This window comes from Xenopus tropicalis, chromosome 9, assembly GCF_000004195.4.
Source record: "Xenopus tropicalis strain Nigerian chromosome 9, UCB_Xtro_10.0, whole genome shotgun sequence".
Lineage (NCBI taxonomy): Eukaryota > Metazoa > Chordata > Amphibia > Anura > Pipidae > Xenopus > Xenopus tropicalis.
Genome location: NC_030685.2, coordinates 3,478,267 through 3,505,952, shown reverse-complemented (window position 1 = coordinate 3,505,952; position 27,686 = coordinate 3,478,267). Strand labels below are relative to the sequence as shown.

Here is a 27,686-nt window from a genome sequence, read left to right as displayed (position 1 = left end):
GGAAACATTTATCACTTGTGTAGGGGCAGAAAGTCTATTACAAACGATTCACAGACCGGATTGGGCGCCACCTAGTGGGGGGTTGGGGTCTCACATATTTTATGGGCACATTTATTCCCGCGGAGGGGAAGTTACAGGGACCGCACAGACCGGGCTTTATATCTGTACGTGTAGGGATTATATATGGTTTGGCTTCCCCTATACTCAATACGTTATAAGATCAGAACATTCCCAATGTATCTGGAGGGAACACAGGTACCGGCTCTTTAGATGGAGGAGGTGGGGGCTCTGAAAAGAGCCTTTGGGTCAGTGCGCAGGGGCCCTGGGGCCACATTACTTCTTAGGCGCCGCCTTCTTTGCTTTAGCCGCTTTGGGTTTGGCTGCCTTGGCCTTTGCGGGGCTCTTTGTAGCTTTAGGCTTGGTGGGCTTCTTAGCCGGGCTCTTGGCAGCTTTGGGCTTGGCGGCCTTTTTAGCCGGGCTCTTGGCCACCTTCTTGGGTTTGGCAGCTTTGGGCTTCTTGGGGCTTTTGGCGGCCTTTGCCGGTTTCTTCACCTTCTTGGGGCTCTTTGCTGCTGCCGAGACCTTCTTGGGCTTTTTAGGGGACTTGGGCGCCTTCTTTGCCGCCGCCGCTGGTTTCTTGACTTTGGGCGCCGCTGGCTTCTTCTTGGCCGCCTTCTCCTTACTCTCCAGCGGCTTCTTGTTCAGCTTGAAGGATCCGGAGGCTCCGCTCCCCTTGACTTGGGTGAGAGTCCCCTTAGTGACCAAGGCCTTGAGAGCCAGCTTGAGGCGGCTGTTGTTCCTCTCCACATCGTAGCCTCCGGCAGCCAGAGCCTTCTTGAGAGCGGCCAGGGACACCCCGCTGCGCTCCTTAGAGGCGGACACGGCTTTCACGATCAGTTCGGCCGCGCTGGGCCCGGCGGGTTTCTTGGCTTTAGCGCCTCCCTTCTTGGGCTGCTTCTTCTTGGCAGCGGCGGGTTCTGCCGGGGGAGGGGCGGGAGCGGTCTCAGCTGCAGTTTCTGTCATTCTAACCGATATCAGTCAAACCCACAGAGAGCAATAATTGCGATGTGGGTTCCAGTCCTGTTTATATACATCCCTCCTTTTCCCCGATTGGTTCATTCTCTGGTTAAGCTTTCCTTCCTATTGGGTGATTTTCATTTCCCCGCCTATAAACTCTCTTCCATTCTAACCTGTAGCGCGGATGTCTCTGTGTTTCTATAGACAAAATCATTCGTATTTTCTACCGGCTCTGAGTATAAATGTGCCCCAGTCTGTATGGGATCAGCTGCCCCAGTAAGTGCCCGGGTCTGTGCCACTAATTCCCATTCTATTGGCTGCATATATTGCCCAGAGCAGCTCCTGGGAACTCAGTCCCGCTCCCCGGAAAGGCTCCGCTTCATTTCTCTCCTTCCCATTTGTGGGAATTGTTGGGGATGAATAGAAATCCTTCCCCTCCCGCTGTTCCCCCAGAGAAATAAGGGGGCCCCGGGTATAATATGGGCAGGTGAGTGAGAGAGGGGGAGGCTATAAAGGGAGTGTGGGGGGGTCGGAGTCCCAGGCAAGTAGCACAGTACAGGGAGCCATTGCTGGGGGAGTTTGGCTGCAGCACTCAGGGAGGGGTCGGTCCCACTGACCGGATTGGGTTGGGTTATTGGTTCCATTCTAGAGACTGATCACTTGCTGATCCCCCAACATGGGCACAGGGAGAAGGGAAATCTGTATTATGTTCTGGGGTTCAGAGGGGCCTTCGTTCTCTCTCTGGCCATTTTGTCTTTTATCAGTAACTGGGCTGCTCTATATCAGCTCTGCTTTGCATGTTGACTCCTGTTTACTATTATAATTAGTGATGAAAATATTTTTCCGCCCGCCATGGATTCGCAGCGAATTTCTGCATTTCGCCATTGGAGAATTGTTTCGCAAAAATTTGCCTGGGAAAAATTCATCACACATCGAATTGGGCACAGTCGCGCCAAAAACTCCTGTGTTCGACAAACGCATTTCATAGATTTTTAGCCATTTTGCGAATTTTTCAGCAAAGCAAAACGGGACAGATTCGCTCATCACTAATAATAATATTTGTGTTTTGGTAAAGGGGGCACCTTGCACATGGGGTGGGGGCACCTTGCACATGGGGTGGGGGAGCCTTGCACATCGGATGGGGGCGCCTTGCACATGGGGTGGGGGAGCCTTGCACATGGGGTGGGGGCACCTTGCACATGGGGTGGGGGCACCTTGCACATGGGGTGGGGGAGCCTTGCACATGGGGTGAGGGCACCTTGCACATGGGGTGGGGGAGCCTTGCACATGGGGTGGGGGAGCCTTGCACATGGGGTGGGGGCGCCTTGCACATGGGGTGGGGGCGCCTTGCACATGGGGTGGGGGCGCCTTGCACATGGGGTGGGGGAGCCTTGCACATGGGGTGGGGGCGCCTTGCACATGGGGTGGGGGAGCCTTGCACATGGGGTGGGGGCGCCTTGCACATGGGGTGGGGGCGCCTTGCACATGGGGTGGGGGCGCCTTGCACATGGGGTGGGGGCGCCTTGCACATGGGGTGGGGGCGCCTTGCACATGGGGTGGGAACGCCTTGCACATGGGGTGGGGGCGCCTTGCACATGGGGTGGGGGCGCCTTGCACATGGGGTGGGGGAGCCTTGCACATGGGGTAGGGGCGACTTGCACATGGGGTGGGGGCACCTTGGATGCCTGACAGATAAGACAGTATTTTTGTTTATTGAAGGGAATATCCTCATGACATTATAGGCACCGACCTTCTCCTGCGCTTATTTAAAACAAGAAATAGTGCAATTAGGCTGGTGGGGTTGGTATTTATGATGGGGGCCCTTAGTTATTGTAATGTTCTAGGTTATTGGCTTTCTAGGAGCACTAATATGGCATCTGATTGGCACCCAGGTGAGTATCAAGATGGCGCCTCTTGGCTGCAGTAGATCTGGTATCTGAGTTACATTAGGTGTAAATAAAGAAGCCACCTTACCCCCCCCCCCCCTTCCTTTCCTGGTGAAAGATGAAGAAGCTGCGGTGGCAAAATGCATATTGGGGCTGATGGTGAGTAAATCGTAGGCAAAGCTTCTCTGTCTTTTTACACTTGTGCCTTCAGGGATCATAATGAGCAGACGGGCAGGAAAAGAGACAGACGCAGTGTGGGACTGAGATGCCAGGGGCCCCACTCTCATTATTATAATTCCTCCTCTCCTCCCTCAAACTCTTTATTATCCAAGTCTCTTTCCTCTACAAACTATTCTCTATTCTTCCATCTATCAAGCTTCCTTGTTCCCATACAGACATAGGGGATGACCATGAAACAGGCTGAATAGATAGAAGCACTGACACCTGGGCCCACCGGGAGTTTTCCTGGTTTCCTGCTGGGCCGGTCCGACACTGGGCAGAAGGAAAAGATGACGGAGAATAAGATTTGATGATGGCGGCCGGGTGCTCTGAACCGCGAGGGTCGGCCCTGTGTGGCGCCATCATGCTGTGGGGCTGCCTGTCGTCAGTAGGGTCTGGGCATCTTGCTGAAGTAGAAGGAAGAATTGTGCAAAATACACCAGTGGGGTCCCTAACCAAGGGCTCGGGGGGAACATGTTGCTCCCCAATTCCCCTGGATGTTGCTCCCAGTGGCCTCAAACCCGGTGTGATGCCAAACACAGACACCTTTAGGCTCCCATTCCCCAAAGGGGCTACCCAATAACCAATCACAGCCCTTATTTGGTACATACAGGTATAATTTAATGTTTGTGTTGCTCCCCAACTCTTTTTATATTTGAATCTTGGTCACTGCTAAAAAGGGTTGGGACCCCTAAAAATACACCAATCAAACACAGGGACAGACACATTGCAGTTCTCTGTGAGGTCCCCAAGCTGCTGCCGCCATACTACTGGGAAGATACTGAGGCTTTGCTAAACAGCCTGTGAGACCAGTCAGCAGGGAATGGGGGGGGGCGCTGGGGGGTACTGATAGGACGGGGTAAGGGGGTCAGTAAAGCAGCACAAAAGGTACATTTTAAAAGCACAATTCTTCTATTTCTAGAGGTACATAATGTAGTGTTAAAGTACATGTAAACCTTGGGGGTGCAGGGCCCACTGGGGCTTCTGCCTCAGGGACTTCACACACCTCCCCGCAGGGCCCCCCACCCGTCCTCCCCGCAGGGCCCCCCACCCGTCCTCCCCGCAGGGCCCCACACCCGTCCTCCCCGCAGGGCCCCCCACCCGTCCTCCCCGCAGGGCCCCCCACCCGTCCAACCCCGAGAGCGCGTAAATTAAACTTACCAGCAGAGCATCCGAGGGAGACTGGAGGGTCGGTGGAGCGCCCTGTGGGGATCGGGTCAGGCAGCCCAGTCCGACCCAGTTCCTACCATGTATAAAAGTTGAGCACATTTCCCCACCTGCATCATTTGCGCTGTATCTATCCCCTCTGTTCCCCGGCACCATCACATCTTCCTAAAACAAATAGCAGCTTTGAGCCAATTTTTCCCTTTGACTTCATCAGTGACATTTACATCTGCAAACAGCTGTGCGCTGTAAAGTTCATGCAATGAAGAATGCAGGCTTACACGGGCAGAACTCACTTACAGAGTTTTTTTCCTCTGCAAAACTATGGAGTTTGTGTAATAAAAGGAGGACAATCAGGAGGAACAAACTGAGCTCCTTAGAGATGAAATAAAAGGATCAATAAAGGTAAAGAGCACATTTTCCCTTTTCTTTGCCGGCAGAACGCTGGGATGTAGCTATGAGAAGGCCGGGGGGGGGGTTGTTGTTGTTTTGTTGCAGTTACAGCTGTTTTGGTCTCTCAGAGCCGCGTCTGGCTCCCCCCAACAGTCGAGTTTAGTTCCCTGCTGACTCGACTCTATTTCCAGGTGACTTGTGACAGCCGGATCTTTATATAAGTGGAATATTTATAGAGGGAGAGGCAGGGTCGGACTGGGGGTGCAGTGAAACACGTCAGGGAAGGACACCGGCGGCCGGGGGAGGGGCAACAGGGTCAGGTCTGGGGTGGGGGGGCCCACTGGGTACTTTCCCGGTGTCCCAGTCCAACCCTGGGGAGAGAAAAGTGTCCGACAAACAACAAACTACAGACACAGCTCTTTATATACGTGAGGGGAACCATTAATCTGAGCAGAACCCACACTACTCTATTCCCAGGACAGTCCCAGCCAATCAGGTCAGAGTTTGTTGTGTTTAGGGCGATTCATCTGTGCAGTCAGAAGGGGAGTTGGATCAGATAAGGTTTCCCTGTAGATCAAATCCTATTGAGTCCAAAGCTCCAGGTGTCTCTTTGTTGGAGCAGCTTAGACTTTTTGTATTGAGAAATATGGTGAATTCTCCCCGCCCCCTGCGCCAGAGTCTCCGCCCATTTACATCTCTTTGGTGGGGGCTGCACTGTAGCTGCAGGGACTGTTATGTAGTTTTATGGCAGGAAACCCATTGTCCCAGGTTACACCTTCATAGTTACCACATAATGGAAAGGTGAGATATCTATTAACCCATTATGTGTCTGGGCTCACAGTGGAACATACCAAATGCAGCCCCACATTCTCCCAGCGGATACAGAGGAGGCTTGAGAGTCATTGCATTTCATGAGAGGCCATTGGCCTTGGGCAGGAGGGGCGGGGCCATAAGGGACATAAATAAAAGGGCTATTTACAAAGGAGGTTACAAGAAATTTAAGGCCAAGTGACTACAACTTGAAATCATTCACATCTAAATTAGTAACAACACAGAACTGTACCAGGCGGCACTGAGGTCCGGCAGTTGTGCTGAGAAATGTTCTTGTTTATTGGGATCTCTGCACATAATGTTCCTGGGGGCTCCCCCTCCCCAGTGCTCCCACAAACACTACAAATGGAGACCCTTTGGGCTAAACATTAACCCTATGTGTAACAATGGCCCCTTTATTGGAGCTCCCTATAGATCCTCTCAGGTCCCTGTCTGGGTTTCATATGAGGGGTGGGCGTGTCCTAACGGTCCCTGCCAGAAGCACAGTAGGAGGGATCTCCTATTTGTGTAGGTACAAATGTAATTAATAGATGTGTCTGTTTTAATGGGAAACAGGGGCACAGAGTCCGTGTATAGAGGGGCCGGATACAGATCATGTGGGGATGTGGGGGGGCTCTTGGCCTTTGTGTTGCTGAGAGTTGGGGCACAATTTGTTTAGTGGGTCGGGAGCCAAACCAACAATTGCTAAATTATACAGCGATTAACATTTACAACGGCCAACAAATGTTTTGGGGGAATTCCTTTATCCTTACAGGTAAAATGGGCCGAGTGCCCCGGTGCTGGGGAGAGACACTCAGGGTAACGGGAACAACGGGAATTGAATGTAAATATGATCATTTCTCCCTGTCAGTGAGCGATTATTCTCCGATTCTGGAGTAGATTTTTTTATATTCTAAATAGAAACAAACAGAACAGTAACAGCTCTGAGACTGACCGAGTGGGGGCTCCGAGACTGACCGAGTGGGGGCTCCGAGACTGACCGAGTGCGGGCTCCGAGACTGACCGAGTGGGGGCTCCGAGACTGAGCGAGTGGGGGCTCCGAGACTGACCGAGTGGGAGGCTCCGAGACTGACCGAGTGGGGGCTCCGAGACTGACCGAGTGGGGGCTCCGAGACTGACCGAGTGGGGGCTCTGAGACTGACCGAGTGGGGGCTCTGAGACTGACCGAGTGGGGGCTCTGAAAAGAGCCTTTGGGTTTATAAGCGAATCAGCAGTCAGATTCAGCCCCCGAAGCCGTAGAGAGTGCGGCCCTGGCGCTTGAGAGCGTACACCACATCCATGGCGGTAACGGTCTTCCTCTTGGCGTGCTCGGTGTAGGTGACGGCGTCCCGGATGACATTCTCCAGGAAAACCTTGAGGACCCCCCGAGTCTCCTCATAGATGAGGCCAGAGATGCGCTTGACTCCCCCTCTCCGTGCCAGGCGGCGGATGGCGGGCTTGGTGATGCCCTGGATGTTATCCCGCAGCACCTTCCTGTGCCGCTTGGCGCCACCTTTCCCCAAACCCTTCCCGCCTTTACCGCGTCCGGACATGACTTTACCTTCCTACTAACTCTGTCAGAGAATAATTTCTGTAGCGCAGCCACCCGCTTATATACACAGGCACCGGACCTGAGCGGGAACTTGGGTGGGGGCGGAGTTTAGAACATCTGGGTAACTAGGCTCTTGATTGGACAATTCAAATGTCCCTTTGGATTCTAAAAACCAATGACTGAAGCTTAAATTAAACCGTTAATAATTTCAAATCGCCCGCCAAAATAATTTGCTCCAACCTCCTACAAAATATTGGGAGTGTATTAGTTACATTATTATTACTATATGATCGGCCCGTATATAATCTATACTGTGGCACCGTGTCTATTTGTCTAGTCCCCCCCTATACCGAGCAAAGCGTCACTGCGCAACACTGGTCGTGTTGAACGGTGGGGTTTAACACTTTCCTGTCTGGTTCATAGTAACAGAGATAAGGGGAAAATCGCTCGGAAACGCGAAGAAATAATCCCTATTGCGGTTCTATAGCGCTGTTTGTCTGTAACAGAATAACATCAATGTAACCCGTGTGTCAGCCAATCAGCTCTCAGATTGCTACATATCAGTAAATTACTAGGACTGTCGGGTTTGTTATTAAGGATAAGGCGCATTCCAACTGGGAAAAACCTATGGGAAGCACCGAAATGTCCCTGTATATTGTACCCACAGCCCAACCGCTCTCCGCGCGTTAGAGCAGCTCCAGCCCCCGCCAGAAATAATTATACCCCGGATTCTACCCGGTGCCAATGTTATCGACTGTTTCCTCATAATATTTACGTTCATTTATATTATAGAGCCCCTATAGCCAATAACCAGTTACAGATCTTATAGGGAGGGAGTGGGGGCCCTTAGAAGAGCCTTTGTGTTGCTGGGAGTAGGGCAGGAGATGGGGCAGCAGTTACTTGGCGCTGGTGTACTTGGTGACAGCCTTGGTGCCCTCGGACACGGCGTGCTTGGCCAGCTCCCCAGGCAGCAGCAGGCGGACCGCGGTCTGGATCTCCCGGGAGGTGATGGTGGAGCGCTTGTTGTAATGAGCCAGGCGGGAGGCTTCCCCTGCGATGCGCTCAAACACATCGTTGACAAAGGAGTTCATGATGCTCATGGCCTTGGAGGAGATGCCGGTATCGGGGTGCACCTGCTTCAGCACCTTGTACACGTAAATGGCGTAACTCTCCTTCCTTGTCTTCCTGCGCTTCTTCCCATCTTTCTTCTGGGTCTTGGTCACCGCTTTCTTGGAGCCTTTCTTCGCGGCTGGAGCGGACTTGGCTGGATCAGGCATGATCAACTATCCTTACGCTTTCCGATAAACGAGAAAACTGTTCTCTCCGCCTCCCGGGCTGCTGCTTTTATAGCCCTCCCATGCAAATAAGGCAGCCTGATATTACAGATTCTAATTGGTCAGCTTTGTCACATGGTATGAAATCCATCCTCCTTCAGACTCTGGCAGCAAATGGTTGGCGTTTGCTAAAGCGTCTTTGTAATTGGCTGCAGTAAATCCAGCTTGAAAAAAAAAAAAAAAACATTTATGGCGAGTTGGTTTCCTAGACACTATTGGTGCTTTCTGAACCAGCTATGTGATTGGTTGAATTGAGACTCAGCCAGTGAGAAAAGAGAGGCGGGCTACTAACTGTCTATAAAGAGTTGGAAATAGAAAGCAGGGCCGGAACTAGGGGTAGGCAGAAGAGGCAGCTGCCTAGGGCGCAACGATTGAGGGGCCTCTCCTGCCTACTCCTAGTGCTACTTTGTCATTAGCAGCGGAGGCAATGACCGATATAATTGCCCCACCCCCCCCCTGCACCGCCTCCTGTGCTTTGGCGCGCATGCGCCGTTCGGGGGGCGGGGAGGTGGGCAGAGTTGGCCGACCGTGTTGCCTAGGGCCTCGGAGTCTAATACAGATAACTAAAGTGCCTTTATTCAGTCGCGGTTACATCCCATTGCAGTATCTGGCAGTGCGGATCTATTAGAATGTTGTCTGGCACTGAAGGGTTTATAATCCCAGTTACTCAGAGGGGGCAGCAGGCAGGGCCGCCATCAGAAATCACGGGGCCCCTCACAACAAAATTTTCTGGGCCCCACCCTCCCATCAATACAAGGGATACACAAGCACTGGTAGCGAGGGCCCCCCTAAAACATTTGTGGCCAAGGGTTATGTTTTGCATTAGTGCCAGGGCAGGGACCCACTAAAACATTGCTAGCCAGCCCAGGGCCCCCTAAAACATTGTGGTCCTCCCCCAGTGTTCCCATACAATGGCCCGCTCCCTGCTGCTTCTTGACGCTCCCCCCCCCCAGAATCCTCCTGCTTCTTCCAGGGCCCCCTAAGCATCCTTCAGCTCCCCCCACCCAACATCCTGCTGCTTCTTCCAAGCTCCCCCCCAAGCATCCTTCACCTTCCCCCAGGGCCCCCCCAAGCATCCTCCACCTTCCCCCAGGGCCCACCCAAGCATCCTCCACCTTCCCCCAGGGAACCCCCCAAGCATCCTCCACCTTCCCCCAGGGCCCACCCAAGCATCCTCCACCTTCCCCCAGGGTCCCCCCAAGCATCCTCCACCTTCCCCAGAGCCCCCCCAAGCATCCTCCACCTTCCCCCAGGGTCCCCCCAAGCATCCTCCACCTTCCCCAGAGCCCCCCCAAGCATCCTCCACCTTCCCCCAGGGTCCCCCCAAGCATCCTCCACCTTCCCCAGAGCCCCCCCAAGTATCCTCCACCTTCCCCAGAGCCCCCCCAAGCATCCTCCACCTTCCCCCAGGGTCCCCCCAAGCATTCTCCACCTTCCCCAGAGCCCCCCCAAGTATCCTCCAGTCCTCTACTGCCGCCGCCGCCAGCATCCTTCTGCTTCCTCCGGCTCCTCACCTGTGTGAACTCCGGCTTCATTTGTATCTTCCACTACGTCCCGAGCTCCCCGCTACATGTGCGCTTTTATAGGGTTGCGCCCCGTGCGTGTGACGTCAGTGAGCACAGGGCGCAACTTTATAAAAGCGCACATGTAGCGGGGAGCTTGGGACATAACAGCGGACGCCGGCAATGGAAGTAACAGGGCCTGGAGTTGAGTGAAGGGGGCCCGAGGTAAAAAAAAACTCTAGCACAGCCGGGCCCCCTTTAAACGCCCGGGCCCAGGACAACTGTCCCCCCTGTGCCCCCCTGATGGCGGCCCTGGCAGCGGGGATCCCATAGCAGCCGATCAGGGGCAGAACAGCGGCTGCTTTACAGAATATAGATACGGAGCTACTTCGCCCGCTATTGTGGCAGCAAAAGGGAAATATTCTACGGTTTCATCATAATGACCATTTCATTGTTCAATGTTTGAAAATAGCCAATAGCGTGCAAGCATTTTGACGGGATTTCTGTATTCATAACTGATTGGCCAGAGAACACTGGGTGGGTTTATAGTGAACCAATTATTGGGATTATTTGCTCGGCGGTTTAAACGCAAAACTGTTGTTTTCAGCCGGATAGAATCACGTAAATTGTGAGAATATAAACTGACTAGAGCTTCCCATTATTCCCCTGAGAAATTGGAAGATCCTCGATTGTGGGGCTCCAGTCGGTTTGGCGCATTATTATCCGATAGGGGATTCCCGGGAGTAACAAGTACAGGGGCTGAGAGCTCGGAGGAACCTGCAGCTCAGTCCGTGTATAAATAGGGATCAGTAATGAGCCGGTTCCTATTACAGAGCCCGGGGGGGGGGTTAGGGGACGCGGCTGGGGCACCTGCAGGGCCCCTGGGGCGGGAGTCCCGGTCCGACCCTGTTCATGTTTGTGGCTGTAATGTGACAAAATGTCGAAAAGTTCAAGGAGGCCGAATACTTTTGCAAGCCACTGTATGTATGTATGTGTAACTTTATTTATAAGGGTACGCAGCGCTGTACAGTCTTACACAATTACACACAGGGAGGACAAGTGATATAATAAATAAATACAATAAATATATATAAATGCACAGGGAATAAGTGCCATGGGGTATGAGACACAGTAGGAAGGAGAAAGAAAGATTGTCAGCGCTTAGTTTGCCTTTAAAAATAATTTAAAAAAATAATTTTTGCAAAAAATGAGGTGTTAGTACCACACTTTGGCCAAAATACGTAAGCTCACGTGCCCCGTCAAGGCCCCTCATTGTACGTGAGTCCTACACTGTCTAATGACTTTGAGTCTGTGATGCAATTAAAATAAAGTCCCCCAGGAAACAATGTGACTGAGATTGGCCAAAGTGTGGTACTAACACCTCATTTTTTGCAAAAATTATTTTTTAAAATTATTTTTAAAGGCAAACTAAGCGCTGGCAATCTTTCTCTCTGTGTATAAGTAATGGCTTTTTATCGTTTCTAGCAGCTGCTCAACTCCAGATTGTGGGTTAGACCGAGCGCTGGCGATGTCTTCCTGTGTTTTACAGTAGGAAGGAGGTCCCTGCCCCGTAGAGCTTACAGTCTAAAGCTGGCCATACACGCACCGATAATATCGCATGAAACCTTGTTTTGTACGATATTCGGTGTGTGTATGGCGAGTTGGCGAGTCGACCGATATCGCAGGAGGCTGCTGATAGACCAGGCCATAGAAGGCGCCTGAGCAAAATCTGCCTTCAGGGCGGAATCGGCAGAAGGAGGTAGAAATCCTATTGTTTCTAACCCCATATCTGCCCTGAACGTTAGGGGCCGATTGTACGATCTCACAAATCGCCATGTGTGTGGCCCCCTTTAGTATTGTAAAGTATTCAAGGGCCAGACATCTCCCACAATGCCCAGCGAGCCATCTACTAACCTGTTTGTAGAGTCGCTATCCGCTATCCAAACATCCGATTGGTGTTAACCCTTTTAGGAATTTCAGGTCTGGTCGGTCAGTCCTGGGTTTCCCACTTGGATCCTATTGCTAATCATGGAGCTGTAAGAACCTTAAAGCAGATACATAGGATTAATGGGAAACCCCTAACCCTGTAGGCAATTATGAATAATATCCGGTGCTGGTTTCCCTTTGGGCTAAACATTAACCCTATCTGTAACAATGGCCCCTTTATTGGAGCTCCCTATAGATCCTCTCAGGTCCCTGTCTGGGTTTCAAGTGAGGGGTGGGCGTGTCCTAACGGTCCCTGCCAGAAGCACAGTAGGAGGGGGAGAGCCAATCACAGCCCTGCAGTCACACAAGCACAGACAGGCTTCAGTTCCCTATCAGGTCAGCCTAGCTGCTGATTGGTTCCTATCCTACAGTGCAGGGTACGGAGGGCCGCCGGCTCCCCAGCTCATCCAGAGAATTCAGCCAGCAGGAAGTGGCACAGATGGGCGGGGCTAGTGGGGTTTGGGGGAATTTCTCAATAAATCAGTCAGAAACACAACTTTAAGCACAATCCTTCTATATCTAGAGGAGTATAATTCCCTGGTACATTCATCATTTTTATAGGATATGTCTCCTTTAAAGCAGATACATAGGATTAATGGGAAACCCCCTAACCCTGTAGGCAATTATGAACAGCTCCCTTACTGTGCATGCTGGGAAATGTTTCCGGCTCAGTGACTGGGTGTGCTGACAGTGTGCCTCACAGTATGTAGCAGGGCTTTAACCCTGCGTGTGTCCAACCGCACCTCAGCTGCTAGTGCTGCTTGGTTGCCTTAGTTACTGGTTTTCAGCAACTTCCTGACGGAATAAACTCGTTTGTCATTTTTACACTTACACAGCAGTCTGTGAGTTTTCCCTCTGTCCCTAACTCTGCAGTCTGTGAGTTTTCCCTCTGTCCCTAACTCTGCAGTCTGTGAGTTTTCCCTCTGTCCCTAACTCTGCAGTCTGTGAGTTTTCCCTCTGTCCCTAACTCTGTGTCCCGCCCTTGTGCTCACTGATCCAATCATTCTTCTCCGCTGCTCTCTGTCCCGCCCACATTCCCCTCCCAGCCAATGAGTGAGTGTCCCAGCTCCTCAGTTCCCTCCCTCACAGCTACAGGCAGCAGAGCAGTGTGGGAAAGAGGTGAGTAAGGGAGCGGGGCTGCACTAATGGTGGCACTAAAGGAGCAGTGTTACCTTGTTGTTCCCAACACATGAGCTGATTCCCAGGGACACTTTGCTACTGAGTCAGTGCAGTTTCTGTGGCAGCTCCAAGCCCAACCCACCCACCATAAGTGAATTCCTCTCCCATTTGGTACCAAGGCCCCCCTGCAGCCTGAGGGGAAGCACTGAGGGGCCCATTCTTGGCAGGAAAGGGAAAGTGTTGATTGGCAGACATTGCATCATTAGAGGGAAGTTTAACAGGGGATTGTGGGATTGGTAGTTCAGCCCATGGCTAGACTACTTATTCTATTCCCTGCTTGGAATTGTTTTGGGGGATATTGCTGGGAATAATCCCCTATAGAAATGTGTAAGTGCTTAATTCCACTTCCAGGCCCCTCCCTCCCACAAGGAGCCAATGGGAATGTGGGAGGAAGCGAGTGACCCAGTGATGGGGAAGAAGGATAAAAATGAGGAGCGGAAGGAGAGAATCCTGAATCTCACACTGGAGATTATCTATCTGCTGACTGGAGAGGTGAGGGGGGCACTGTGAGTGGCACAGTGAGAAGAGACTGTCTGTCTGTACAAAGGGGGTCTCTCTGCTGCGTTACACACTCATCATTCTCTCTCCCTCTCAATACATAGGGCTACGTCATCCCTAAGAAGAAGAGCCCAACTGTGGGTTTGGGGGCCCTGCATGCCCCTGGCTCCGTCATACAGAAGGAAAATGACAAGAAGATCCTGGAACTCATCTCCAACATCATCCAGCTGCTGACTGGAGAGGTGGGTGCGGCCCCCCAATCCCCCCTTATTGTTTAGTAACAGTGTATGATAATCCCTTTCTCTGGCTGGGGGATGACTGTAACATTGTGTGTGCCAGGTTGCCATAAGGTGTGAGGATGTTTCCATCTATTTTTCCTTGGAGGAGTGGGAGTATATAAAAGGAAACAAGGCCCTTTACAAGGAAGGGATAAAGGAGGAGGAGGAGCCCCAGCAGCTCCGCCCACTGGGTGAGTAATGGTTTCTATCATATACAGAGCATAGAATGCAGGATATCAGGCCGTTTAAGAAGCACATGGAAAGTCAGTTAGTGAATCAGTTTATACCCAGTTTATCAGACATTGCCAGGGCCGGCATCAAAAACTTTGGGGCCCCCATACAAGTTATTTTTGGGTCTGTATGTGAGTGGATAGATAGGTCAGTGTGGGTCTGTATGTGAGTGGATAGGTCAGTATGGGTCTGTATGTGAGTGGATAGGTCAGTGTGGGTCTGTATGTGAGTGGATAGATAGGTCAGTGTGGGTCTGTATGTGAGTGGATAGGTCAGTATGGGTCTGTATGTGAGTGGATAGGTCAGTGTGGGTCTGTATGTGAGTGGATAGGTCAGTGTGGGTCTGTATGTGAGTGGATAGATAGGTCAGTGTGGGTCTGTATGTGAGTGGATAGATAGGTCAGTGTGGGTCTGTATGTGAGTGGATAGATAGGTCAGTGTGGGTCTGTATGTGAGTGGATAGATAGGTCAGTGTGGGTCTGTATGTGAGTGGATAGATAGGTCAGTGTGGGTCTGTATGTGAGTGGATAGATAGGTCAGTGTGGGTCTGTATGTGAGTGGATAGATAGGTCAGTGTGGGTCTGTATGTGAGTGGATAGATAGGTCAGTGTGGGTCTGTATGTGAGTGGATAGATAGGTCAGTGTGGGTCTGTATGTGAGTGGATAGATAGGTCAGTGTGGGTCTGTATGTGAGTGGATAGATAGGTCAGTGTGGGTCTGTATGTGAGTGGATAGATAGGTCAGTGTGGGTCTGTATGTGAGTGGATAGATAGGTCAGTGTGGGTCTGTATGTGAGTGGATAGGTCAGTGTGGGTCTGTATGTGAGTGGATAGGTCAGTGTGGGTCTGTATGTGAGTGGATAGGTCAGTGTGGGTCTGTATGTGAGTGGATAGATAGGTCAGTATGGGTCTGTATGTGAGTGGATAGGTCAGTGTGGGTCTGTATGTGAGTGGATAGATAGGTCAGTGTGGGTCTGTATGTGAGTGGATAGATAGGTCAGTGTGGGTCTGTATGTGAGGGGATAGATAGGTCAGTGTGGGTCTGTATGCGAGTGGATAGATAGGTCAGTGTGGGTCTGTATGTGAGGGGATAGGTCAGTGTGGGTCTGTATGTGAGTGGATAGGTCAGTATGAGTCTGTATGTGAGTGGATAGATAGGTCAGTGTGGGTCTGTATGTGAGTGGATAGGTCAGTGTGGGTCTGTATGTGAGTGGATAGGTCAGTGTGGGTCTGTATGTGAGTGGATAGATAGGTCAGTGTGGGTCTGTATGTGAGTGGATAGGTCAGTGTGGGTCTGTATGTGAGTGGATAGGTCAGTGTGGGTCTGTATGTGAGTGGATAGATAGGTCAGTGTGGGTCTGTATGTGAGTGGATAGATAGGTCAGTATGGGTCTGTATGTGAGTGGATAGGTCAGTGTGGGTCTGTATGTGAGAGGATAGGTCAGTGTGGGTGTGTGGGCGTTGGGTACACTTGGAAGGGTTGAACTTGATGGACTCTGGTCTTTTTTCAATCCTATGTAACTATGTAAATAACAGTCTCTATCCTTCCCTTTAGCAGCCTGTGAGTATAAAGATGGGAGCGATGTTACAGCACATACGGAAGCAACTTTATGTTGTAATAATGATGGGAATCTCACAAACCCTGATGTTTCTCCAGCGGAACAGCCCCCACCAGCCAATGGGATTAAAGAGGAAGAGGCTTCATGTAAAGGGGGAAACCAATCAGATTGCAGCATTAATCCCCTTACAGAACAGAGACAGGGAACAGACACACCTACTCCTATCATGGGGTGCAGCCAGAATACCTCACAAATGAAGGGTAATAATTACAATGAAAATTCCCACCCATCTCTACAGAAATCTGACAAAAAAAATAAATTACTTGGGAAATACAGCTGCAATGAGTGTCATAAACATTTTACTCAGAAGAAAAACTTAGATAAACATCATAGAACCCACACTGGGGAGAAGCCATTTTCTTGTTCTGATTGCGGGAAATCTTTTTCAACAAAACCTGGACTTGATCGTCATCACAAAACCCACACAGGGGAGAAACCATTTTCTTGCTCTGAATGTGGGAAATGTTTTATAACAAAACCAGAACTTGATCTTCATCATAGAACCCACACATGGGAGAAACCATTTTCTTGTTCTGAATGTGGGAAATGTTTTACAAATGTATCTAATCTTATTCGTCATCAAAGGACTCACACGGGGGAAAAACCATTTTTTTGTTCTGAGTGTGGAAAATGTTTTTCAAATGCATCAAACCTTATTCGTCATCGCAGAACCCACACAGGAGATAATCCATTTTCTTGTTGCAAATGTGGGAAATGTTTTACAAATGTATCTAATCTTATTCGTCATCAAAGGACTCACACAGGGGAGAAACCATTTTCTTGTTCTGAATGTGGGAAATGTTTTTCAAAGCAATCTTACCTTGATCGTCATCAAAGGACTCACACAGGGGAGAAACCATTCTCTTGTTCTGATTGTGGGAAATCTTTTTCAACAAAACCTGAACTTGATCATCATCATAGAATCCACACTGGGGAGAAACCATTCTCTTGTTCTGAATGTGGGAAATTGTTTTCAAATGCAACAAACCTTATGCGACATCAAAGGATTCACACAGGGGAGAAAACATTTGCTTGTTCTAAATGAGGAAAATTATTTGCATTGAACAGTAGTCCTAAGCTGGCCATATATACACAAATATTATCGTAGGAAACCTTGTTTCGTACAATATTCTGTGAGTGTATGGCGGATCGACGAGGCGGACAATCTTGCAGAAGCTTTGGATATCGATCGTCTCGTTGATCGGGTGGGACAAAAGATTTTGATTGGAGCCTGAGCAAAATCTGCATTTAGGGCTGAATCATCAGGTCGAGGTAGAATCCCTATTATTTCTACCTCCATAGCTGACGATTCAGCCCTGAATGTCAATGGTCACAGGAAAGATTGTAATTGGTACGTGTATGGCTGTCTTGGGCAGATGCTGTTCCCTAATGCTCACACAGTAGGTAACATAATGGGGATATACCCAGCTGGGAATGACTTGCCGGGTACATAGGCTCTTACTGGGTAAATATAAAGCCTATAACATCATCTTGTCATTATTAACCCAATGTCATTTCCAATGGGGCATTTGTTGAGATGAAAGGAAAGCGTCTTGTTACATAAAATTAGTTTTGCGAAAAGCCTTTTTTCAGATGTGTCAGACCGATCTATTGCTGAAATTTAAATTTGTTAGTTAATAAGATATCGAATGTGTTTTTTTTTTTATAATTAGCCAGTAGTAGAATGGCATTATGTTATGGCCGTGGAGATTTAACGGAGCCCTTTGATCATAGAGACGTTGATGTTGCTGTAAGAGAAAACGTTTATTGATAACACATATATGGAGAAGTGCGCATAGACAGTCACTTCTAACCTGTTCCTGGAGAGAGTGGGGCTTTTATAGGGTTTCCTGATGGGACAAAAAGGAGCCCCTACTAATGAGAGGGGAGGGGCTTGGCCAAGGAGCCGTTAGCCGGCCATACACACACCAATATTATCATATGAAACTTCCTTTGTACAATATTCTGTGAGTGGTTACACAAATAAGAGGATTGTGGAAAATCCCTCATCAGTACCATTATATGTAATGTATATACAGGTTGGATATACAAGGTCTACACCCCTGCAAAATGGCGGGTTTTTGTTTAATAAATAAATAAAAAAGACTGTTTGCAATTTTCTGATTTCTTACACTTCATTACAGCTTTAATCGAGCTTTAAAACCCTGTCTGAACTGTAGGTTTCGAATTCCCCGCTAATTATGAGAAGAGATCTGAAACGGACAGAAATGGTTTCTCATGAAATAAGACGTATCCCACAGGGAGGCCGGGGTTCTACCATCACAAACCATAGATGAACAATTTTCTTATTGGCTGAAGGTTCTGCTAAAATAAAGTTTCGAACCGATTCAACGTGTCCCTTTCATCCTGAGCCAATGAACCTGCCTGTATGTTTTGGGGTTGGGCAGGAACAGAAGTGCCCAGGGAGAAGATACAAGATGCATAGTGCCCAAGTCACCATCTGACTCAGTACCGACCCACCAAGCCTTTGGGTTTCTGAAACGGGAACAGATAAACTTCAATAGGGAGGAACACAATTTTACTAATTAAAACCCTACATTTATTATTATTATTTATATAGCGCCATCAATTTACGCAGGCTTACCCAGTTACATGGGAGTAGGAGAAACAATAGGTTAGCTGAAAGCAGTTCTAATGTGTAGCGCTGGCTGAAAGCTCAGACTCAGTCACACTTTACTGCTGCGCTGCAAGTTGGAGTGATATCCCCCCCCTCCCCCCCAGCAGCCGATCAGCAGAACAATGGGAAGGGAGCAAGATAGCAGCTCCCAGTAGGTATCAGAATAGCACTCAATAGTAAGAAATCCAAGTCCGGCTTGGGACTCCTCCAGTTACATGGGAGTAGGAGAAACAATAGGTTAGCTGAAAGCAGTTCTAATGTGTAGCGCTGGCTGAAAGCTCAGACTCAGTCACACTTTACTGCTGCGCTGCAAGTTGGAGTGATATCCCCCCACCCCCAGCAACCGATCAGCAGAACAATGGGAAGGGAGCAAGATAGCAGCTCCCAGTAGGTATCAGAATAGCACTCAATAGTAAGAAATCCAAGTCCGGCTTGGGACTCCTCCAATTACATGGGAGTAGGAGAAACAATAGGTTAGCTGAAAGCAGCACCTGGAGTTACATTCTCAAATGAGTTCTTTTCAGTCCCCTTTAAAGTGTAGGGAAGCAGAAACAGCAGCACAACCTGTAACAGCACAGACATTACTGAACATGGGACATGGGGAAATTAGAAAAACTACATACCCCAGAATTCCCTGCAGCTTTACAGCTCCCTTACTGTGCATGCTGGGAAATGTTTCTGGCTCAGTGACTGGGTGTGCTGACAGTGTGCCTCACAGTATGTAGCAGGGCTTTAACCCTGCGTGCTAATTCATTGCCATAGTTTCATGTAACTTTGTTTGTTAATGAGCCCTCACATTTTCACTCTGCTCCAGGGTTGCCAGATTTATTTTTCCAAACCAGCAAAAGTCAGCTCTAAAACCAGCCCCAAACTAGCCAAAAGCCACTTTGAAAAAGGCCCAAAAATAGCCCAATATGTGAAATGAAAAAAATTCTACAAAAATAGTATATATGGGAAAACCTGCCTTTTTAAAGGAGACATATTGGATAAATGGGAAAAAACGCTAATTTTGTAGGCAATTATGAATAATATCCGGTGCTGGTTTCCCTTTGGGCTAAACATTAACCCTATCTGTAACAATGGCCCCTTTATTGGAGCTCCCTATAGATCCTCTCAGGTCCCTGTCTGGGTTTCACATGAGGGGTGGGCGTGTCCTAACGGTCCCTGCCAGAAGCACAGTAGGAGGGGGAGAGCCAATCACAGCCCTGCACTCACACAAGCACAGACAGGCCTCAGTTCCCTATCAGGTCAGCCTAGCTGCTGATTGGTTCCTATCCTACAGTGCAGGGTACGGAGGGCCGCCGGCTCCCCAGCTCATCCAGAGAATTCAGCCAGCAGGAAGTGGCACAGATGGGCGGGGCTAGTGGGGTTTTTGTGGAATTTCTCAAAAAAATCAGTCCAAAATACAACTTTTTAAGCACATTCCTTCTATATCTAGAGGAGTATAATTCCCTGGTACATTCATCATTTTTATAGGATATGTCTCCTTTAAAGTGAATAATCATTCCCCATGCCCTGTGCCCCCTCTCCAGTTACTGGGATGGCTGATAATGCCCTCTGTGCCCAGTCCAGCTGGGAAGTCACTACAGAAATAGATTCAGAATGTTGCATTAACCCCAGGCATGATATACATATGGGTGCGTTAAACTACAACTCCCAGCAGCCCCAAGAGATCCTGAGACTTATAGCTTAAGGATCAACAGCAGAACTGCCCCACATCCCAGTAGAAAGTAACGGTACAATCACATACCCTATAGAGCAGGGAGCAGGGGGTAGAACTGCCCCACATCCCAGTAGAAAGTAACGGTACAATCACATACCCTATAGAGCAGGGGGTAGAACTGCCCCACATCCCAGTAGAAAGTAACAGTACAATCACATACCCTATAGAGCAGGGGGTAGAACTGCCCCACATCCCAGTAGAAAGTAACAGTACAATCACATACCCTATAGAGCAGGGGGTAGAACTGCCCCACATCCCAGTAGAAAGTAACAGTACAATCACATACCCTATAGAGCAGGGGGTAGAACTGCCCCACATCCCAGTAGAAAGTAACAGTACAATCACATACCCTATAGAGCAGGGAGCAGGGGGTAGAACTGCCCCACATCCCAGTAGAAAGTAACAGTACAATCACATACCCTATAGAGCAGGGGGTAGAACTGCCCCACATCCCAGTAGAAAGTAACAGTACAATCACATACCCTATAGAGCAGGGAGCAGGGGGTAGAACTGCCCCACATCCCAGTAGAAAGTAACAGTACAATCACATACCCTATAGAGCAGGGAGCAGGGGGTAGAACTGCCCCACATCCCAGTAGAAAGTAACAGTACAATCACATACCCTATAGAGCAGGGAGCAGGGGGTAGAACTGCCCCACATCCCAGTAGAAAGTAACAGTACAATCACATACCCTATAGAGCAGGGGGTAGAACTGCCCCACATCCCAGTAGAAAGTAACGGTACAATCACATACCCTATAGAGCAGGGGGTAGAACTGCCCCACATCCCAGTAGAAAGTAACAGTACAATCACATACCCTATAGAGCAGGGAGCAGGGGGTAGTACTGCCCCACATCCCAGTAGAAAGTAACAGTACAATCACATACCCTATAGAGCAGGGGGTAGAACTGCCCCACATCCCAGTAGAAAGTAACAGTACAATCACATACCCTATAGAGCAGGGAGCAGGGGGTAGAACTGCCCCACATCCCAGTAGAAAGTAACAGTACAATCACATACCCTATAGAGCAGGGGGTAGAACTGCCCCACATCCCAGTAGAAAGTAACAGTACAATCACATACCCTATAGAGCAGGGGGTAGAACTGCCCCACATCCCAGTAGAAAGTAACAGTACAATCACATACCCTATAGAGCAGGGAGCAGGGGGTAGAACTGCCCCACATCCCAGTAGAAAGTAACAGTACAATCACATACCCTATAGAGCAGGGGGTAGAACTGCCCCACATCCCAGTAGAAAGTAACAGTACAATCACATACCCTATAGAGCAGGGGGTAGAACTGCCCCACATCCCAGTAGAAAGTAACAGTACAATCACATACCCTATAGAGCAGGGGGCAGGGGGTAGAACTGCCCCACATCCCAGTAGAAAGTAACAGTACAATCACATACCCTATAGAGCAGGGGGTAGAACTGCCCCACATCCCAGTAGAAAGTAACGGTACAATCACATACCCTATAGAGCAGGGAGCAGGGGGTAGAACTGCCCCACATCCCAGTAGAAAGTAACAGTACAATCACATACCCTATAGAGCAGGGAGCAGGGGGTAGAACTGCCCCACATCCCAGTAGAAAGTAACAGTACAATCACATACCCTATAGAGCAGGGGGCAGGGGGTAAAACTGCCCCACATCCCAGTAGAAAGTAACAGTACAATCACATACCCTATAGAGCAGGGGGTAGAACTGCCCCACATCCCAGTAGAAAGTAACAGTACAATCACATACCCTATAGAGCAGGGAGCAGGGGGTAGAACTGCCCCACATCCCAGTAGAAAGTAACAGTACAATCACATACCCTATAGAGCAGGGAGCAGGGGGTAGAACTGCCCCACATCCCAGTAGAAAGTAACAGTACAATCACATACCCTATAGAGCAGGGGGTAGAACTGCCCCACATCCCAGTAGAAAGTAACAGTACAATCACATACCCTATAGAGCAGGGAGCAGGGGGTAGAACTGCCCCACATCCCAGTAGAAAGTAACAGTACAATCACATACCCTATAGAGCAGGGGGTAGAACTGCCCCACATCCCAGTAGAAAGTAACAGTACAATCACATACCCTATAGAGCAGGGGGTAGAACTGCCCCACATCCCAGTAGAAAGTAACAGTACAATCACATACCCTATAGAGCAGGGAGCAGGGGGTAGAACTGCCCCACATCCCAGTAGAAAGTAACAGTACAATCACATACCCTATAGAGCAGGGGGTAGAACTGCCCCACATCCCAGTAGAAAGTAACAGTACAATCACATACCCTATAGAGCAGGGGGTAGAACTGCCCCACATCCCAGTAGAAAGTAACAGTACAATCACATACCCTATAGAGCAGGGGGCAGGGGGTAGAACTGCCCCACATCCCAGTAGAAAGTAACAGTACAATCACATACCCTATAGAGCAGGGGGTAGAACTGCCCCACATCCCAGTAGAAAGTAACAGTACAATCACATACCCTATAGAGCAGGGGGTAGAACTGCCCCACATCCCAGTAGAAAGTAACAGTACAATCACATACCCTATAGAGCAGGGAGCAGGGGGTAGAACTGCCCCACATCCCAGTAGAAAGTAACAGTACAATCACATACCCTATAGAGCAGGGAGCAGGGGGTAGAACTGCCCCACATCCCAGTAGAAAGTAACAGTACAATCACATACCCTATAGAGCAGGGGGTAGAACTGCCCCACATCCCAGTAGAAAGTAACAGTACAATCACATACCCTATAGAGCAGGGGGTAGAACTGCCCCACATCCCAGTAGAAAGTAACAGTACAATCACATACCCTATAGAGCAGGGAGCAGGGGGTAGAACTGCCCCACATCCCAGTAGAAAGTAACAGTACAATCACATACCCTATAGAGCAGGGGGTAGAACTGCCCCACATCCCAGTAGAAAGTAACAGTACAATCACATACCCTATAGAGCAGGGGGTAGAACTGCCCCACATCCCAGTAGAAAGTAACAGTACAATCACATACCCTATAGAGCAGGGGGCAGGGGGTAGAACTGCCCCACATCCCAGTAGAAAGTAACAGTACAATCACATACCCTATAGAGCAGGGGGTAGAACTGCCCCACATCCCAGTAGAAAGTAACGGTACAATCACATACCCTATAGAGCAGGGAGCAGGGGGTAGAACTGCCCCACATCCCAGTAGAAAGTAACAGTACAATCACATACCCTATAGAGCAGGGAGCAGGGGGTAGAACTGCCCCACATCCCAGTAGAAAGTAACAGTACAATCACATACCCTATAGAGCAGGGGGCAGGGGGTAAAACTGCCCCACATCCCAGTAGAAAGTAACAGTACAATCACATACCCTATAGAGCAGGGGGTAGAACTGCCCCACATCCCAGTAGAAAGTAACAGTACAATCACATACCCTATAGAGCAGGGAGCAGGGGGTAGAACTGCCCCACATCCCAGTAGAAAGTAACAGTACAATCACATACCCTATAGAGCAGGGAGCAGGGGGTAGAACTGCCCCACATCCCAGTAGAAAGTAACAGTACAATCACATACCCTATAGAGCAGGGAGCAGGGGGTAGAACTGCCCCACATCCCAGTAGAAAGTAACAGTACAATCACATACCCTATAGAGCAGGGAGCAGGGGGTAGAACTGCCCCACATCCCAGTAGAAAGTAACAGTACAATCACATACCCTATAGAGCAGGGGGCAGGGGGTAGAACTGCCCCACATCCCAGTAGAAAGTAACAGTACAATCACATACCCTATAGAGCAGGGGGTAGAACTGCCCCACATCCCAGTAGAAAGTAACAGTACAATCACATACCCTATAGAGCAGGGGGTAGAACTGCCCCACATCCCAGTAGAAAGTAACAGTACAATCACATTCCCTATAGAGCAGGGAGCAGGGGGTAGAACTGCCCCACATCCCAGTAGAAAGTAACAGTACAATCACATACCCTATAGAGCAGGGAGCAGGGGGTAGAACTGCCCCACATCCCAGTAGAAAGTAACAGTACAATCACATACCCTATAGAGCAGGGAGCAGGGGGTAGAACTGCCCCACATCCCAGTAGAAAGTAACAGTACAATCACATACCCTATAGAGCAGGGAGCAGGGGGTAGAACTGCCCCACATCCCAGTAGAAAGTAACAGTACAATCACATACCCTATAGAGCAGGGAGCAGGGGGTAGAACTGCCCCACATCCCAGTAGAAAGTAACAGTACAATCACATACCCTATAGAGCAGGGGGCAGGGGGTAGAACTGCCCCACATCCCAGTAGAAAGTAACAGTACAATCACATACCCTATAGAGCAGGGGGTAGAACTGCCCCACATCCCAGTAGAAAGTAACAGTACAATCACATACCCTATAGAGCAGGGGGTAGAACTGCCCCACATCCCAGTAGAAAGTAACAGTACAATCACATTCCCTATAGAGCAGGGAGCAGGGGGTAGAACTGCCCCACATCCCAGTAGAAAGTAACAGTACAATCACATACCCTATAGAGCAGGGAGCAGGGGGTAGAACTGCCCCACATCCCAGTAGAAAGTAACAGTACAATCACATACCCTATAGAGCAGGGAGCAGGGGGTAGAACTGCCCCACATCCCAGTAGAAAGTAACAGTACAATCACATACCCTATAGAGCAGGGAGCAGGGGGTAGAACTGCCCCACATCCCAGTAGAAAGTAACAGTACAATCACATACCCTATAGAGCAGGGAGCAGGGGGTAGAACTGCCCCACATCCCAGTAGAAAGTAACAGTACAATCACATACCCTATAGAGCAGGGGGTAGAACTGCCCCACATCCCAGTAGAAAGTAACAGTACAATCACATACCCTATAGAGCAGGGGGTAGAACTGCCCCACATCCCAGTAGAAAGTAACAGTACAATCACATACCCTATAGAGCAGGGGGTAGAACTGCCCCACATCCCAGTAGAAAGTAACAGTACAATCACATACCCTATAGAGCAGGGGGTAGAACTGCCCCACATCCCAGTAGAAAGTAACAGTACAATCACATTCCCTATAGAGCAGGGAGCAGGGGGTAGAACTGCCCCACATCCCAGTAGAAAGTAACAGTACAATCACATACCCTATAGAGCAGGGGGTAGAACTGCCCCACATCCCAGTAGAAAGTAACAGTACAATCACATACCCTATAGAGCAGGGAGCAGGGGGTAGAACTGCCCCACATCCCAGTAGAAAGTAACAGTACAATCACATACCCTATAGAGCAGGGAGCAGGGGGTAGAACTGCCCCACATCCCAGTAGAAAGTAACAGTACAATCACATACCCTATAGAGCAGGGGGCAGGGGGTAGAACAGACAGGCTGAGCCTGAATATAATAGAAATGGGAGCCTCTGTCTGTACTGTCCAATTGCATGCTGGGTATTGTAGTTTTATATTAATCCTAACTGTAGGCTAATTGCTAGATACAAACTACATTACCCAGCATGCAGTGCAACATGCACACTAGGGGGGAAAAAACTTTGCAAAACTAGTTTGCAAAATTACCAAAAAATAGCCCAAAACTGTACCTTGGCGGGTTTGTACTTTGGAAACCCACTGGGGCTTTAAATTAGTAGCCCAATTTGGTGGGAAAACTGCCAACCTGGCAACCCTGCTCTGCTCACTGTATGAAAAACAAAGGAGTTGAAAAACTTGAAAGGATTAGTTGTTTTAACACTTACAAAACAATCTGTGAGTTTTCCCTCTGTCCCTAACTCATTCTCCCGCCCTTGTGCTCACTCACCCAATCATTCTTCTCCGCTGCTCTCTGCCCCGCCCACATTCCCCTCCCAGCCAATGAGTGAGTGTCCCAGCTCCTCAGTTCCCTCCCTCACAGCTACAGGCAGCAGAGCAGTGTGGGAAAGAGGTGAGTAAGGGAGCGGGGCTGCACTAATGGTGGCACTAAAGGAGCAGTGTTACCTTGTTGTTCCCAACACATGAGCTGATTCCCAGGGACACTTTGCTACTGAGTCAGTGCAGTTTCTGTGGCAGCTCCAAGCCCAACCCACCCACCATAAGTGAATTCCTCTCCCATTTGGTACCAAGGCCCCCCTGCAGCCTGAGGGGAAGCACTGAGGGGCCCATTCTTGGCAGGAAAGGGAAAGTGTTGATTGGCAGACATTGCATCATTAGAGGGAAGTTTAACAGGGGATTGTGGGATTGGTAGTTCAGCCCATGGCTAGACTAGTTATTCTTATAGAAATGTCTAACTGCTTAATTTCACTTCCAGGCCCCTCCCTCCCACAAGGAGCCAATGGGAATGTGGGAGGAAGCGAGTGACCCAGTGATGGGGAAGAAGGATAAAAATGAGGAGCGGAAGGAGAGAATCCTGAATCTCACACTGGAGATTATCAATCTGCTGACTGGAGAGGTGAGGGGGGCCAAGCCAACCGGGCGCCCCAGGCAACCCGGTCATATTGCCCCCCATGCATTTTGGCGCGTATGCACAGTTTTCGTGCGGGGGGGTTGCAATACAAATTGCAATGGTGCACAGACTAGAGAGGTAAGCAGGAGAGGCTCTTGTCTGGAAGCCCCCAATCGTTGCGCCCTAGGCAGCTGCCTCTTCTGCCTACCCCTAGTTCTGGCCCTGGTCTCTCTGCTGCGTTACACACTCATCATTCTCTCTCCCTCTCAATACATAGGGCTACGTCATCCCTAAGAAGAAGAGCCCAACTGTGGGTTTGGGGGCCCTGCATGCCCCTGGCTCCGTCATACAGAAGGAAAATGACAAGAAGATCCTGGAACTCATCTCCAACATCATCCAGCTGCTGACTGGAGAGGTGGGTGCGGCCCCCCAATCCCCCCTTATTGTTTAGTAACAGTGTATGATAATCCCTTTCTCTGGCTGGGGGATGACTGTAACATTGTGTGTGCCAGGTTGCCATAAGGTGTGAGGATGTTTCCATCTATTTTTCCTTGGAGGAGTGGGAGTATATAAAAGGAAACAAGGCCCTTTACAGGGAAGAGTTAATGGAGGAGGAGGAGCCCCAGCAGCTCCGCCCACTGGGTGAGTAATGGTTTCTATCATATACAGAGCATAGAATGCAGGATAGTTTGTGTTTTTAGAAGCAGATAGAAAATATCAGTCAGTGAATCAGTTTATACCCAGTTTATAACCCATTGCCAGGGCCGGCATCAGAAACTTTGGGGCCCCATAAGAGTGAATGAGCTGGGCCCCATGAACACAAGCAGGTAGTACCCATAGTCATGTCCCTTGTGTGCTCTACATAAATGATCAACTCCAGGGGGGTAGGATTAGCTAGGACAAAGGGTTAAACTTGGTGCAACTGCTGGGGGGAAGGATTTATAGAGGGGCCCTAGAATACATTGACTGGTAAGTCATATAAATAGTTCCATTAATTAATTCATTGGGGGTCAGTGGAGTTTGCCCTAAGTTTAGCCCCTCCCCCCCACCTGCCCCTGTCACAGAGCTTAGCTTTGTCATTGCTTGTTTTGTAAGTTCTGTACATGTACAAAAGTTGTTGCTGTAGTTACATAAGTTATGTGCATTTTAATGTACATTTCTCCTCTATATTTCATAGTAATTTTTCAAACACTTTAATTACTGTAGTGCTTTAGCAAAGTCCAAGTAGATCCCATCCACTGCCATTCCAGCATCGAGGTTCCTGCTCACCTCC

The 27,686-nt window shown here is 49.4% G+C and overlaps 5 protein-coding genes across 5 annotated transcripts in view; 2 read left to right on the top strand and 3 right to left on the bottom strand.

Annotated features, from left to right (window-relative positions):
* h2ac14 (H2A clustered histone 14) overlaps positions 1-27,686 on the top strand; it is a 1,193,713-nt gene that overhangs the window by 746,361 nt on the left and 419,666 nt on the right.
* LOC105945443 overlaps positions 1-27,686 on the top strand; it is a 50,498-nt gene that overhangs the window by 18,811 nt on the left and 4,001 nt on the right. Inside the window, 9 exon segments of the mRNA XM_031893313.1 lie at positions 366-742; positions 815-1,000; positions 13,418-13,534; positions 13,645-13,782; positions 13,880-14,009; positions 15,604-16,748; positions 26,303-26,419; positions 26,691-26,828; positions 26,926-27,055. Coding sequence (XP_031749173.1) covers positions 366-742; positions 815-1,000; positions 13,418-13,534; positions 13,645-13,782; positions 13,880-14,009; positions 15,604-16,748; positions 26,303-26,419; positions 26,691-26,828; positions 26,926-27,055 — 2,478 coding nt within the window.
* On the bottom strand, positions 283-1,038 carry LOC101730918 (histone H1B). The gene has a single exon (XM_004919113.4). It carries the CDS (start codon positions 1,021-1,023, stop codon positions 334-336), a length of 690 nt encoding a protein of 229 aa, XP_004919170.1. The 5' UTR covers positions 1,024-1,038; the 3' UTR covers positions 283-333.
* Positions 6,682-7,057, bottom strand: LOC116407597 (histone H4). The gene has a single exon (XM_031893124.1). The coding sequence runs from the start codon at positions 7,040-7,042 to the stop codon at positions 6,731-6,733; it is 312 nt and encodes a 103-aa protein (XP_031748984.1). The 5' UTR covers positions 7,043-7,057; the 3' UTR covers positions 6,682-6,730.
* LOC116407582 (histone H2B 1.1-like) lies at positions 7,923-8,373 on the bottom strand. Its single transcript, XM_031893103.1, has one exon. It carries the CDS (start codon positions 8,316-8,318, stop codon positions 7,938-7,940), a length of 381 nt encoding a protein of 126 aa, XP_031748963.1. The 5' UTR covers positions 8,319-8,373; the 3' UTR covers positions 7,923-7,937.